General features: G+C 46.6%; 1 protein-coding gene across 3 annotated transcripts in view; it reads right to left on the reverse strand.

The window, feature by feature from the left end:
• NCAPH2 (non-SMC condensin II complex subunit H2) overlaps positions 1 to 12,254 on the reverse strand; it is a 33,474-nt gene that overhangs the window by 15,334 nt on the left and 5,886 nt on the right. For 2 of the 3 annotated variants that reach the window (XM_081879904.1, XM_081879905.1), the window contains exons 5-12: positions 11,948 to 12,029; positions 10,919 to 10,990; positions 8,294 to 8,373; positions 7,571 to 7,707; positions 7,321 to 7,413; positions 4,216 to 4,340; positions 4,061 to 4,126; positions 1,794 to 1,860 (exon numbers count right to left, since the gene is read on the reverse strand). In XM_081879904.1, the coding sequence (XP_081736030.1) occupies positions 1,794 to 1,860; positions 4,061 to 4,126; positions 4,216 to 4,340; positions 7,321 to 7,413; positions 7,571 to 7,707; positions 8,294 to 8,373; positions 10,919 to 10,990; positions 11,948 to 12,029 (722 nt within the window). The remainder of the gene's footprint in view (positions 1 to 1,793; positions 1,861 to 4,060; positions 4,127 to 4,215; positions 4,341 to 7,320; positions 7,414 to 7,570; positions 7,708 to 8,293; positions 8,374 to 10,918; positions 10,991 to 11,947; positions 12,030 to 12,254) is intronic. The other variant, XM_081879906.1, reaches the window with a different exon arrangement.

Consider the following 12,254-nt stretch of genomic DNA (forward strand, 5'->3'; position numbering starts at 1 on the left):
CAGTCCCCCAAAGAACCCCCAGCAGTCAACAGCAAAGACTCTTCTCTTACAGGCTTCTAATACAGGCTTCCTCAACCTTGGCCCTCCAGATGTTTTTGGACTACAACTCCCATGATCCCTAGCTAGCAGGACCAGTGGTCATGGATGATGGGAATTGTAGTCTCAAAACATCTGGAGGGCTGAGGTTGAGGAAGCCTGTTCTAACACCTTCCTGGTTTCCCCTCCCTTTCCAGTATCTGTTGCGTCCCACAAAGGGACCAAGAAAACGGCCAAAGGCTGTCATGTGCCACCAGCGTTCAAAATTTGCCAGGCACATTTTGCACCCAGCTGTTGGCCTTTGGGACCAAGTGAAGATGCCCGGGGGCCAGGACGGTGCCTGACGTCTCCACCATCTGGAGGTGTGTGCCTGGGGATCCTTGGATCTGGACTTTTTCACACACTAATACCACATCCTCTCAAATGCTATCCGTTCTATTTTATCCGCACAATCAGAACGAATTTCAGGAACCAAAAAGCCGTGTTGAAAAATAGACTTTCAAGCTGTCTGGTCCCCAAATGGCAACGAGGAATTCTGTTTCGGTGACGGTAACCCTGGTTTAAGGAGCCATTTGGAGCACACAGTCATACCTTGGTTTGCAAACGCCTTAGAGGAGTCGAATGTTTTGGCTCCCAAACAATCGAAAACCGGAAGTGATTGTTCTGGTTTTCGAACGTCCGCGCTACTTCCGCGGCTTCCAATTGGCTGCAGGAGCTTCCGGCAGCCAATCGGAAGCTGTGCCTTGGTTCCCAAACATTTTGGAAGTCAAACAGACTTCCGGAACGGATTCCATTCAACTTCCAAGGTGCTACTGTATATCTGAGTTTCTAACACTTCCTGCCACAAACAGTGGACTCTCCTTCACTGAAGGTTTTGAAACAGCAGTTAGATGGCCCTCTGTCAGGGATTCTTGAGTTGTGACTCCTGCATTGCAGGGGGTCAGACTAGAAGACCCCTGGGGTTCCTCCCAACTTGATGATTCTATGGAATAAGTTTTCTTAAGGAAACCTCAGGGGGCAAATCTCTCCTCACAGCCCATTTGGGTCTAACTGATGGTTTTTTGGGAGGTGGGTTACCAGGAAGGGTTCTGCAGCAGCCAGCCAGCCAGGGTGGATAAAAATCAACTATTTTAAAATAAAAAAATAATTAAAATTGAAAATTTTAATTTAACTTCGATTTTTAAAATAAAATGCTTTTGGAGGAAAAATCTTTTAAACAGAAAGCTATTTTTAGAGTTACATTATAGTCCAAAGGCTATAATCAGGAAATAATAATTTGTTTTAAGTTTTTCATGTGTGCTAAAACTCAGCCTAAGTTTTATTTAAAAAATTGTTTAACCACATCAGCTAACAAACATGAATGCATATGCTACAATTTTACTGTTTTGGTTAAATAAATTGATTAAATTGTTATTAAGGAAATGATTATTTTTCTCCTTCCAATAAAGTACAGCAGAAAAGCTGTCCACATATAAACAATAATTTCATAATTATCTGTCTATGTGTTTCTAATAGTATAACCAAATCCGTAATTTTTGATATAACTGTAAAAACTACTCTGAAAATTTATTATTCCAAAAACGAAACCTTCATCTGGTTGTCAATATTAAGATGATACCAGCAAGAATGAGAGTTTCTGTAAAAAAAATATGATTTAAATCAAGTCTTACTGACTAGTGGTTTAAATCGTGATTTAAATCAAATCCACCTTGCAGCCGGCCAACCCACCCAGCCTCCCTCTCTCTCTCCCCAGATACCTTTCCTCAGGGGTTTATCATCGGAGGAGCTGAAGGGGTCCAGGCTGCGCCAGGGGTCCAGCATCTCCTGGAAGAGAAACAGAGGCACAGAAACTCCAGTGGGTGCAGAATGCCACGGCGAAGTTCCTTACGGGGTCCTTGCCACGGGATCACATTCATCCAGTGCTTTACCAACTGCACTGGCTCCCGGTGGAGTACAGGGTCAGGTTTAAGGTGCTGGTTTTGACCTTTAAAGCCCTAGGCGACCTAGGACCCTCGTACCTGCGGGGCCGCCTCTCCTGGCATGCCCCGCGGAGGACCTTAAGGTCCACAAATGACAACACTTTGGAGGTCCCAGGTCGCAAGGTGGTTAGATTGGTTGCAAATAGGGCCAGGGCCTTTTCAGTACTGGCCCTGACTTGGTGGAATGCTCTGTCACAAGAGACCAGGGCCCTGTGGGACTTGACATCTTTCCGCAGGGCCTGCAAGACAGAGCTGTTCCGCCTGGCCTTTGGTTTGGACTCAGTCTGACCCTTATGTTTCCCTTCCCTTATGGTCTTGATTTATCAACTACTTTAAAATGAGGCTGCATTTTAAATTGGTTTCCCCTCCCTTCCCCCCCCCCATTATGTTTTTACTGTGATTTTATTGGTGTTAGCTGCCGTGAGCCCGGCTCTGGGTGGGGAGGGTGGGGTATAAATATTTATTATTATTTATTATTACAGTGGTGCCTCGCAAGACGAAAATAATTCGTTCCGCGAGTCTCTTCGTCTTGCGGTTTTTTCGTCTTGCGAAGCACCCTTATTAGCGGCTTAGCGCTATTAGCGGCTTAGCGGCTATTAGCGGCTTAGAAAAAGGGGGGGGGGAGCAAAAAACTCGCAAGACTCGCAAGACGTTTTCGTCTTGCGAAGCAAGCCCATAGGGAAATTTGTCTTGCGAAGCGCCTTGAAAAACGGAAAACCCTTTCGTCTAGCGGGTTTTTCGTCTTGCGAGACATGCTTGCGGGGCACCACTGTATTATTATTATTAGTAGTAGTAGTAGGTGTTGTGGGTCTCGGCCAAGGCTCAGCAGCGGCATTTGTTTATAAGGCTGCAGCCTGGCCTTGTATTGTAGGACAATAAGTTGGAACGAGATTCAGACTATCCCACTTCACACACACGAAGGAGAGAAGACAAGAAGAGCCAACTCTGGAGCAGACCAAAGGCCCATCTTATCTAGCACCCACATATGCAGTGCCTCGTCGCTTGTCCCCAGCATCAGGTATTCAGGGGTATACTTCCACTGTGCCTGGAGGCTCCACTTGGCTGCCATAGCTCATAGCTACTCATAGACCCCTCCTCCTCCTGCATGAATCTGTTCAGTGTTCCGTTCACCCCATCGAAGCCTCCGGGCCGTCAAAACATCTAGCAGCAGTAAGCTCCCCAAGTTAAAGCTCTACCATACCAATTTGAAACGTCAGGGATCCCCCTCCAAAATAACATATAATAAAAATTCTGGGAACTGTAGTTTGTTCAGGGTGCTGAGAGTTGTTAGGAGACTCCCTTCTTCCCCTCCCACAGCTATAATCCCCCAGATTACCCTGTGAAGAAGGATGGATCGATTGATGAACCAGTCTGGGAACTGTAGCAGTGAGAGGGGGAAAAGGGAGGGATTTCCTAATGACTTTCAGCACCCTCAACACACTACAGTTCCCAGGATTATTTGAGTGGGGGAGTGCTAATTGCTGTGAAAAGTGGCATCACAGCACTCGTAATGTTTGTGCCGGCAGGCGCAAAACAATTGTGGCTAAGTCCACGTTCCGATTTCCTCTGGCACATGCAGGGCATTGGACAAATTTTCATCGTATGAGATAACCCAGCTAAAAAGACATCTGAAGGTAGCGCTTTTTAGGGAAGCTCTTAATGTTTGATCCATTACTGTATTTTAATATTTTGTTGGAAGCTGCCCAGAGTGGCTGGGGAAGCCCAGCCAGATGGTCGCAGTATAATAAATTTATTATTATTATTACTGAGGGGTTTGCGCAAAGGCAACCCTCTGCCCAAGTTTGTTTGCTTATATTATTGCATTTCCATCCCCACCATGTCTCCAGGGAGGCAGCACACAGGGTTCCCCCCATTTTATCCTCACAACAACCCTGTGAGGTAGGCTGGCCTGAGAGTCAGCGACTGGCCCAAGGTCACCCACACGGGGACTAGAACCGTGGTCTCCCAGGCTGCAGGCGAACGCTGTAGCCACGACCCCACAGTGGCTCTCATGAGGCAAGGCTGGGGCATTTTGTTCCCCTGACCTTGACGCAGGCATCCGGGGCAGGGCCTCTCTCCCGCAGCATGTAGCCTTTCCTCTGAGGGATGCTCTAGAAGGCAGAGGAACAAGACCGTTAAGGGTTTGTCACCACGCCTAGGCAGCCTCCCGCTCTCCTCCTCCCCTCGTCCTGCCAAATACCATCTGATGCTCAACATGGACCTCCTCCTCCCGAGCTGGGGAGCCATCCAGCACATCTTCGGGAAGCGCTGGCAAGAAGTTGTTGCAGTCGTCGTTATCGTCACAGATGGGCCCTGCTGCACCTGCTTCAGGGAGAAAGGAAGAGGAGGGAGGTGATCTTCCGGCCCGGCAAAAGAGCAGCGGCCGTGGAACGGGCTGCGCTCTCGCCGCGAAGCTCCCTGCTTTCCTTGGGAAAGGAAGTTAAGCGGTGGAACTCCCTCCCCCATGATGGCCAACAACCTGGAGGGCTTAAAAAATGGATTGGAAAAATTATTGGAGGAGAGGGCTATGGGTGGCATAGGGCCCTCGTATCTACAGGACTGCCTCTCCTGGTCTGCCCCACAGAGGACCTTAAGGTCCATGAATAATAATAGTTTAGAGGTCCCCCTAAGAAAGTCACACTATCCTCCACGAGGGCCAGGGCCTTCTCAGTGATGGCTCCGACCTGGTGGAATGCTCTGTACCAGGAGACCAGGGCCCTGCAGGATTTAACCTCCTTCCGCAGGGCCTGAAAGACAGAGCTATTCCGCCTGGCTTTCAATTTGAACTTAGCCTGATCTTTTATTCCCCTTCCTTCCCTCCCTCTCCCCTTTTATGAAGATTACGTGCTCTGAGACCCCACAGCTAATTCTCCCCTGGTCTCCTCGCTGGCCCAAGTGGGACTAATTTAGCCAGCTAGCCCTGGTGATCATCTAATGTTTATTGGATGGATTTTCCCCCTAAATTGATTTTTGAATTCTGAATTTATTGTTATTCATGCTTTATACTGTATTTTATGCTGTTTTTTGCTGCATCAATTAAGTGTTTTAAATTTGTTGTTAGCCGCCCTGAGCCCGGTTTTCTGAACTGGGAAGGGCGGGGTATAAATAAATTATTATTACTACCACTACTACTACTAGCCATTTATGGCTCTGCTCTGCCCTCACAACCAGAGGCAGCGATGCTTCTGAATTCCAGTTGACGGAAGGCACAGGAGGGGAGAGGACTCTTGTGCTTGGGTCTGCTTTCAGGTTTCCCTTGGGGGCACCCGGTTTGCCACTGTGAACAGGATGCTGAATGGGATCATTGGCCTGACCCAGCAGGTGTTGGAGAAAGTAATAATTTCATAAAACTGCATTTTGATTGTTCCATTTTTGAGTCTATTTCCTAGCTAAACTGAAAAGGCCTGTACCTGTCTTATACAGTACAGAACTAGATGCTTTTAGGTACGTGGTACCTGTGAAAGAGTAAACTGCTAGAATCCATTGTGGCCGTTGTATATGCATGAAATGAGAATCAGCTAGGCATGGCAATTGCAATCAATCTTCAATTGTTTTGTAGACAGATGAAAGGGGACATTGGAAGACTTAACGAACAGGAAAATCAGTCAAAGTCTTAACAAGGAAAGACAGCAGAAAATGGTTATACGTAATCACATGATATTATGATGAGGGCTGATCTGAAGAGCCAAACGATTTAGATTGGTTCAGGATGATGACTTTGGGTTGCAACTAATAAGATTGCTGTGATTCTTTGATTGGGGAAAGGAAATGACGTCTGTAATCTGGAAGTGTAAAAAAAACATGGCTTTGGATGCAGAACCCTGCAGCCTCCTCCTTATTTCTGAGGCTGTCCCTTTGAGCATTTTTTTTTCAATGAAGGACTTTCGCTTGGAGCATTCACCCTTTTCTTTTGGGTTTCTGGGAGGGATAGCTCCAGTCTAGGAACCTCTTTTTGAGTGTCTCCAATACGGGTTCTTCTTTTTCAGATGCCTTCAGTCGCCTCCAGAAAGCCAGGCGCAACTCCCCTCACCCCATTCTTTTTAATCACACTTTCATCCAGGCACGTCGAATAACTTACAAAAAAACCATTCAGTCGCAAATCTAACAATAACCTGCATCAAAATCATCCTCCTATTAGTTATGCCTAACAGTATATGGAACAACTAATTGGTTCAAAATTGGGAAAGGAGTATGTTAAGGAGTATTGTCCCCCTGCTTATTTAACTTATATGCAGAATTCATCATGCGAAAGGCTGGGCTGGATGAATCCCAATACGGAATTAAGATCGCCGGAAGAAATATCAACAACCTCAGATATGCAGATGACACAACCTTGATGGCAGAAAGTGAGGAGGAATTAAAGAACCTTTTAATGAGGGTGAAAGAAGAGAGTGCAAAATATGGTCTGAAGCTCAACATCAAAAAAATGAAGATCACGGCCACTGGGCCCATCACCTCCTGGCAAATAGAAGGGGAAGAAATGGAGGCAGTGAGAGATTTTACTTTCTTGGGCTCCATGATCACTGCAGATGGTGACAGCAGTCACGAAATTAAAAGACGCCTGCTCCTTGGGAGAAAGGCGATGGCAAACCTAGACAGTGTCTTAAAAAGCAGAGACATCACCTTGCCAACAAAGGTCCGTATAGTTAAAGCCATGGTTTTCCCAGTAATGATGTATGGAAGTGAGAGCTGGACCATAAAGAAGGCTGATCGCCGAAGAATTGATGTTTTTGAATTCTGGTGCTGGAGGAGACTCTTGAGAGTCCCATGGACTGCAAGAAGATCAAACGTATCCATTCTTAAGGAAATCAGCCCTGAGTGCTGGAAGGACAGATCGTGAAGCTGAGGCTCCAAGACTTTGGCCACCTCATGAGAAGAGAAGACTCCCTGGAAAAGACCCTGATGTTGGGAAAGATGGAGGGCGCAAGGAGAAGGGGATGACAGAGGACGAGATGGTTGGACAGTGTTCTCGAAGCTACCAGCATGAGTTTGACCAAACTGCGGGAGGCAGTGGAAGGCAGGAGTGCCTGGCGTGCTCTGGTCCAGGGGGTCACAAAAAGTCAGACATGACTAAACAACAAACAGTATATACTTTTGTCCCTACTCATTTATCCTAATTTCACCCCCCCTTCCTCCCTCCCGTTTGACCCCCCCAATTGTTCCCTCTTCAAATCTTTAACCATGTGCACAGATTATTCATTCTAATTTGGATGCTTGGGTTGGCTTCCCCCCATGCTATCTAATTCCTATAACTTGTCCATTTATTCAAAATCTTTTGACATTTGTCTTGCCAGGCGCAACTCACCGCTTTCTTCGGAGAAGTTCAGCGCAGCGACAGGCGTCCGGAACCCGCAGACGTCCATGGGCGTGGAGCCTGCTGGAAGAAGGCCCTGCACACCTATAGGGGAAGGAGAGGGGACTGAGAGGGCCACCCTAGAGCATGGCAGCAACATCCCCCTAACGACACCAAAGCATGTGGCCCCTTCTTACGCTCTTAACATCCCCCCTCCAATGGAGCAAGACGGGAGAGAGAAGCACCGTGCGCCGGCCCCTACCTATAGAGCCGATCCCCCGGTCCCAGTTCCTGTCCAGTATCGGCGAGAGCCCCACCAGCTCCAGCCTGCCGGTGATTTGAGGAGTGCAGATGTTCATGTGAAAATCCTTCCGGCTCGCCAACTTCTCCCCCTTCTGGCTGCAAGGAAACACAGTGACCTCTTCAGTCTGTAGGCCAGCCCTGTTAAAATTCCTGCTCCATGATTGCAGTCATGGGACTGTTGTCTATCGCAAGACGGTGTATGCTTTGACTCCACAGAGTGGGAAGTGACGGAGACAGGATGTTTGTGTTACTGTGTCCCGTGAAGTGGGACTATTGTCCTTTGTTCTTTCTCTTTGCTGTCTGATGCTAGAGAGAGAGGGAGCCATCTTGCAGTGCTCCATGTGTGTTTATATGTAAATAATGCCGATTAGCCAAAATGCTGAGTTGCTGAGCTCTGTTAGGCAACTTGCACAAACCCTGTGGATCCCTAAGTGTGCCGATGTCGGCTGGCATCGGTGATGTTCGGGCTGAAGAAAGATTGTGAAGCTCCCGAACGATTGACCAGGAGGGAGGGAACATGCCAGTCGGACAGGTGTCTCTACCAGGATCCTACTCGTGTGTAGGCTGAACTCCTGACAAGCCCTAGAGAGCTGGGCAGCATGAGAAGGCACACCTCCCCCAGAGCGCATTGATAATCCCCTCTAACTAGGAAAATTAAAGGTTGGGGGCAGGGACTCCTTACCTGAAGAGGGGATTGTCAGTCTTTTCTGTGTCATCTGGTGGAACCAGGGCCATTGGAGTCAGGGGGACAATGCCGTTCGCCTGGAAAGATAAGGAAGCGAGTTCCAACGTGCCTAGGGAGAGGGGCGGGGGGGGGGTCGTCCTCTGGGGCAGGAGGGGTGCTGAGCACCCATGGCCTCCTGGAGACTCAGCCATCTCAGGCTAGAGAGCTCTTGAGCTTCCCTTCAGCTGAGTGCTCCTCTTCAGCTGCCGGCAGGGCCCTATTTTTCTAGCTGGGAGTTGTGAGCAAAGGGATCACAGGAAGACAGGAAGCAGCCTTGCGTTGTGCTAGATCATTGGGGCCCATCTAGTGCAGTTTTGCTCACACTGGCTGGAAGCAGCAATACAGTGGGTACCTTGGTTCTCAAACGGCTTAGTACTCAAACAGCGAAAACACAGAAGTAAGTGTTCCGGCTTTCGAACGCTTTTCGGAAGCCCAACTTCTGATGCGGCTGTCGGCTATTGTTTCCGGGGCACATGCACCAATCAGAAGCTGCACCTTGGTTTTTGGACATTTCGGAAGTCAAACAGAGTTCCGGAACAGATTAAGTTTGGCGCTTCTGTTTTTGCTATTACTTTTGCATTTTTGATGAGGCTTTTTCAGTTAATTTATTTTTGTGACAGTGTGGAGCCCAGTTCAGCTACTGATTGATAGATTGTGTGACTGCGGAAATGGATAAAAGCCCCCCATCCAAACAACGTTCATCATCAGTGCAGGTTAGAAAAAAATAATTTTAATTTTTATCATCTAGAATACTGTCTTATTTATTTTATAGTAGAAAACATTGATTATTGCTTTCATTTTATGGATCAATGGTCTCGTTAGTAAAATTCATGTTAAACTGCTGTTTTAGGGGTCGTTTTAAAAATCTGAAACGGATTAATCTGTTTTGCATTACTTTCTATGGGAAAGTGTATCTTGGTTTTGGAACGCTTTGGTTTTGGAACGGACTTCTGGAATGGATTGAGAACCAAGGTACCACTGTACAGAGTTTCAGAATCTTACCCCGCTCAACTAGCAAAATAGATGCTCTACTGTTTTTTAAAATAACCTTTTCCATTAAAAGTTTTCAACATAGAGTACAATAAAAGCAAAATAGAGTGGGAAGAGGGAAATGGAAGAGCATAAAAAAAGGAATAAAATGAAGAAAGGAAAGTATAAAACCCTCTATCTCTAAGTTATATCTTTACCCTTAATCCACATAAAAGAGATGTTCTGCTATTGAGCCACAGCCCTTTTCATGCACCTCGAACAGTGGAGGGTTGGGGAAGCACACGCAGAGCTGTTGGAGACCTTCCAGGAAAGGGGAAATTGGATGAGTCCGCTTGCTGATTAAAGGAGGCATAAACAAGCAGGGCCTTCTGGCTTAGGGGAACAGGAGTGAGACAGAAAGACGACAGAGCTGGACTCGGAAGGTCGAAAGCACAAGAACGTAGGAAGAATGCTGTTTCCAAGAGCGGCTGACCCGACGTCTTGTGCCAACCACGAAGCAACAGTTCTCAGTCTGGAACTCACAGCAATGTGCTATTTCAGTGGCCACAAACATCTATGAGCAAGGGACTTAGGGGGGAGGCTGTAGGCCATGCCTTGCCTGCAAGAGGTCCTCCAAGCAATCTACAGCATCTCCAAGCAAGGCCAGGAATGTCCCTGGTCTGAACCATGGAGGATCACTATCTGTCAGCGTAGACAAAAACTCCCTTAAATGCACCAAAGGCCTGGCTCAGTATAAGCCAGCTTCCCATTGCTTCAGTTTCATCACTTTGGCTGGGAGCCCTAGAAGATCTGCTCCCTGAAGGCTTCCTCCCATCTGGCCTGGGAGGGTGGGGCCCGGACTGACTCCAGCTACAAAAAGTCAGTGCTGCTGAAGAGGCCAGAGACCATCTTGGAGCAGACCCAGGTCATCAAATCTGAGCTTCCACAGCTGCCCCGGCCATGAACCACCACTGGCAGAACTGGCGGCGACAGCAGAAGTTATGCTCTATGCTTATAGTATTTTATTCTCTTGTTAATTATGCCGTTTGAAATGTGCACTTAGTATTTGACCTTTTTTAGTAATGTTTTCTTTTGAAATGAATTCAAGGCAATTATTTCTTTAACTTTGCTGCGCTCAAAGTGCATTCTGCAGTTGACCTTCTTTGCAACGCTTTGCTTTGAAACCTTTTAAGATATTATAATTTCCTTTTAATTACTTTGCTTTGGATATCTACATCTGACTTTCTTCAGTAATGTTTTGTTCTGGATTGTTTTATTTGATGTTTGAATGTGTGGTAAATAGCTTTGAGATTTTTTCTCTCAAAGCTGGCTTTAAGAGGGGATGTTGAGATAGATGGAGTTGTTTTCAGCCTCTTCTTCTCTAAATTAATCATTACATCTTGCAATACCCAAACCACAGTTCCCCATGTTAAACTTAGATGTGTTATGACACACACCGAGCTACTTGCGGCCGAATCCACAATTTCAGCAGCGGGGCAGAGGAGGGGGGAGTCAAACTTGTATGAAGGCTCAACATACCCCCCTTGAATTCCTGACCCCTCCCATTCCATTCATCTTCAGACATCAAAAATGGGAACAGTAGAGGCTACTCACACTGTGCCTTTGGTTTTCCCTCATGTCATTGCTTGCTCTGCTGGTATCGCGGATGTCGTCCAAAGAGAGGAACTACAGAGAAACAGAGAAACTCCATCAATGGCGCACATTGCCTAGGCAAGCAAGGAGTTGGAGGGCAGAAGAAGAAAAGGGAGCCTGCCCAAAGCTACATATGAAATTGCTTTTAATGGGAGGAGCCATGGCTGCCATTTAAAAATAAAGATAAAAATCTAGCCTGCCCCATCCCTAGTCCCTCAAGGCAGGTTACAATTTTGAAGTGACATTAAGTGTATTTAGGCAACATAAAAGGATATATGCATCTGACAAAGTAGACTTGCATCCATATAACCTAATAATAATAATAAAAATTATACCCTGCCCTTCCCGGTTCAAAAACCGGGCTCAGGGAAGCTAACAACAAATTTAAAACACTTAATTGTAAAAGCAGCATAAAATACAGTATAAAAACATGAATAACAGTAAAATTCAAAATTCAGAAATCGGCGCTGGACCTCAGTGTCTGGGCTGAACGATTGGGGTGGAGACGCTCCTTCAGGTATACAGGACCAAAACCGAATCTACAATTCTATGAGGTTTAAAGGAGCTGCAGGACTCCAATGTTGCTTCTGCTATAGCAGGCAAGCCCAGCAGCCCCTCTGGAATTTATACAAAGAGATGGCTGGCAGCATTTTCCTGTACGTTTCTGCAACTAGAAGAAGCCTGCAGTCATCACCAAGAGCAAAAATTAAAGCTTTTGCCAACCTGGTGCCCCTCAGTTAAACTAGGACATCCCCTCAGCTGATGGGAGGCTGTAGGCCAGAATCTGAAGGCTGGCAGGCTGGCAAAGGCTGTTCTTCAGATGGATGAAGCAGAACAGGCACAAGCAAGAGTTGCTTTGGCGCTGCTCAGACAGAATCCATCCGCAGCCAGTTTCTGTTGATGCCTTTGGCCCCGTCAAGAAAACAGCTTTGCTTGCAGAGGGAGAGAGAACATAGACACATTCTCTTGCACGACGACAATGGACCTCACCTTTTCCTCTTCTGCTGCTGGTCCATTGCTGACATCTCTGTCAACTCCATCCTCTCCTACTGAAGCAGCCTGCTTCTCACGCCTAATCGGTGGGAGTGGAAAGAGTCACGGGAAAAGGAAAATCAGAGCAAATTGTTTTTGTTCTTTTTTAAAATCTGAATCCCTCTCTTTTTCTTAGAATACAAAACGGTGAGGTATGAGGAAGTCGGGGAAATAAGGTTGAGAAAATAAGTTTTGAAATTATACTTGTTATTTTTTGTTTGTGTTTGTTTTTATTGTAGTTGTTTTGTATTTGTATGTCTTTATT

This window comes from Podarcis erhardii, assembly GCF_964252035.2.
Source record: "Podarcis erhardii genome assembly, chromosome: 10".
NCBI lineage: Eukaryota > Metazoa > Chordata > Lepidosauria > Squamata > Lacertidae > Podarcis > Podarcis erhardii.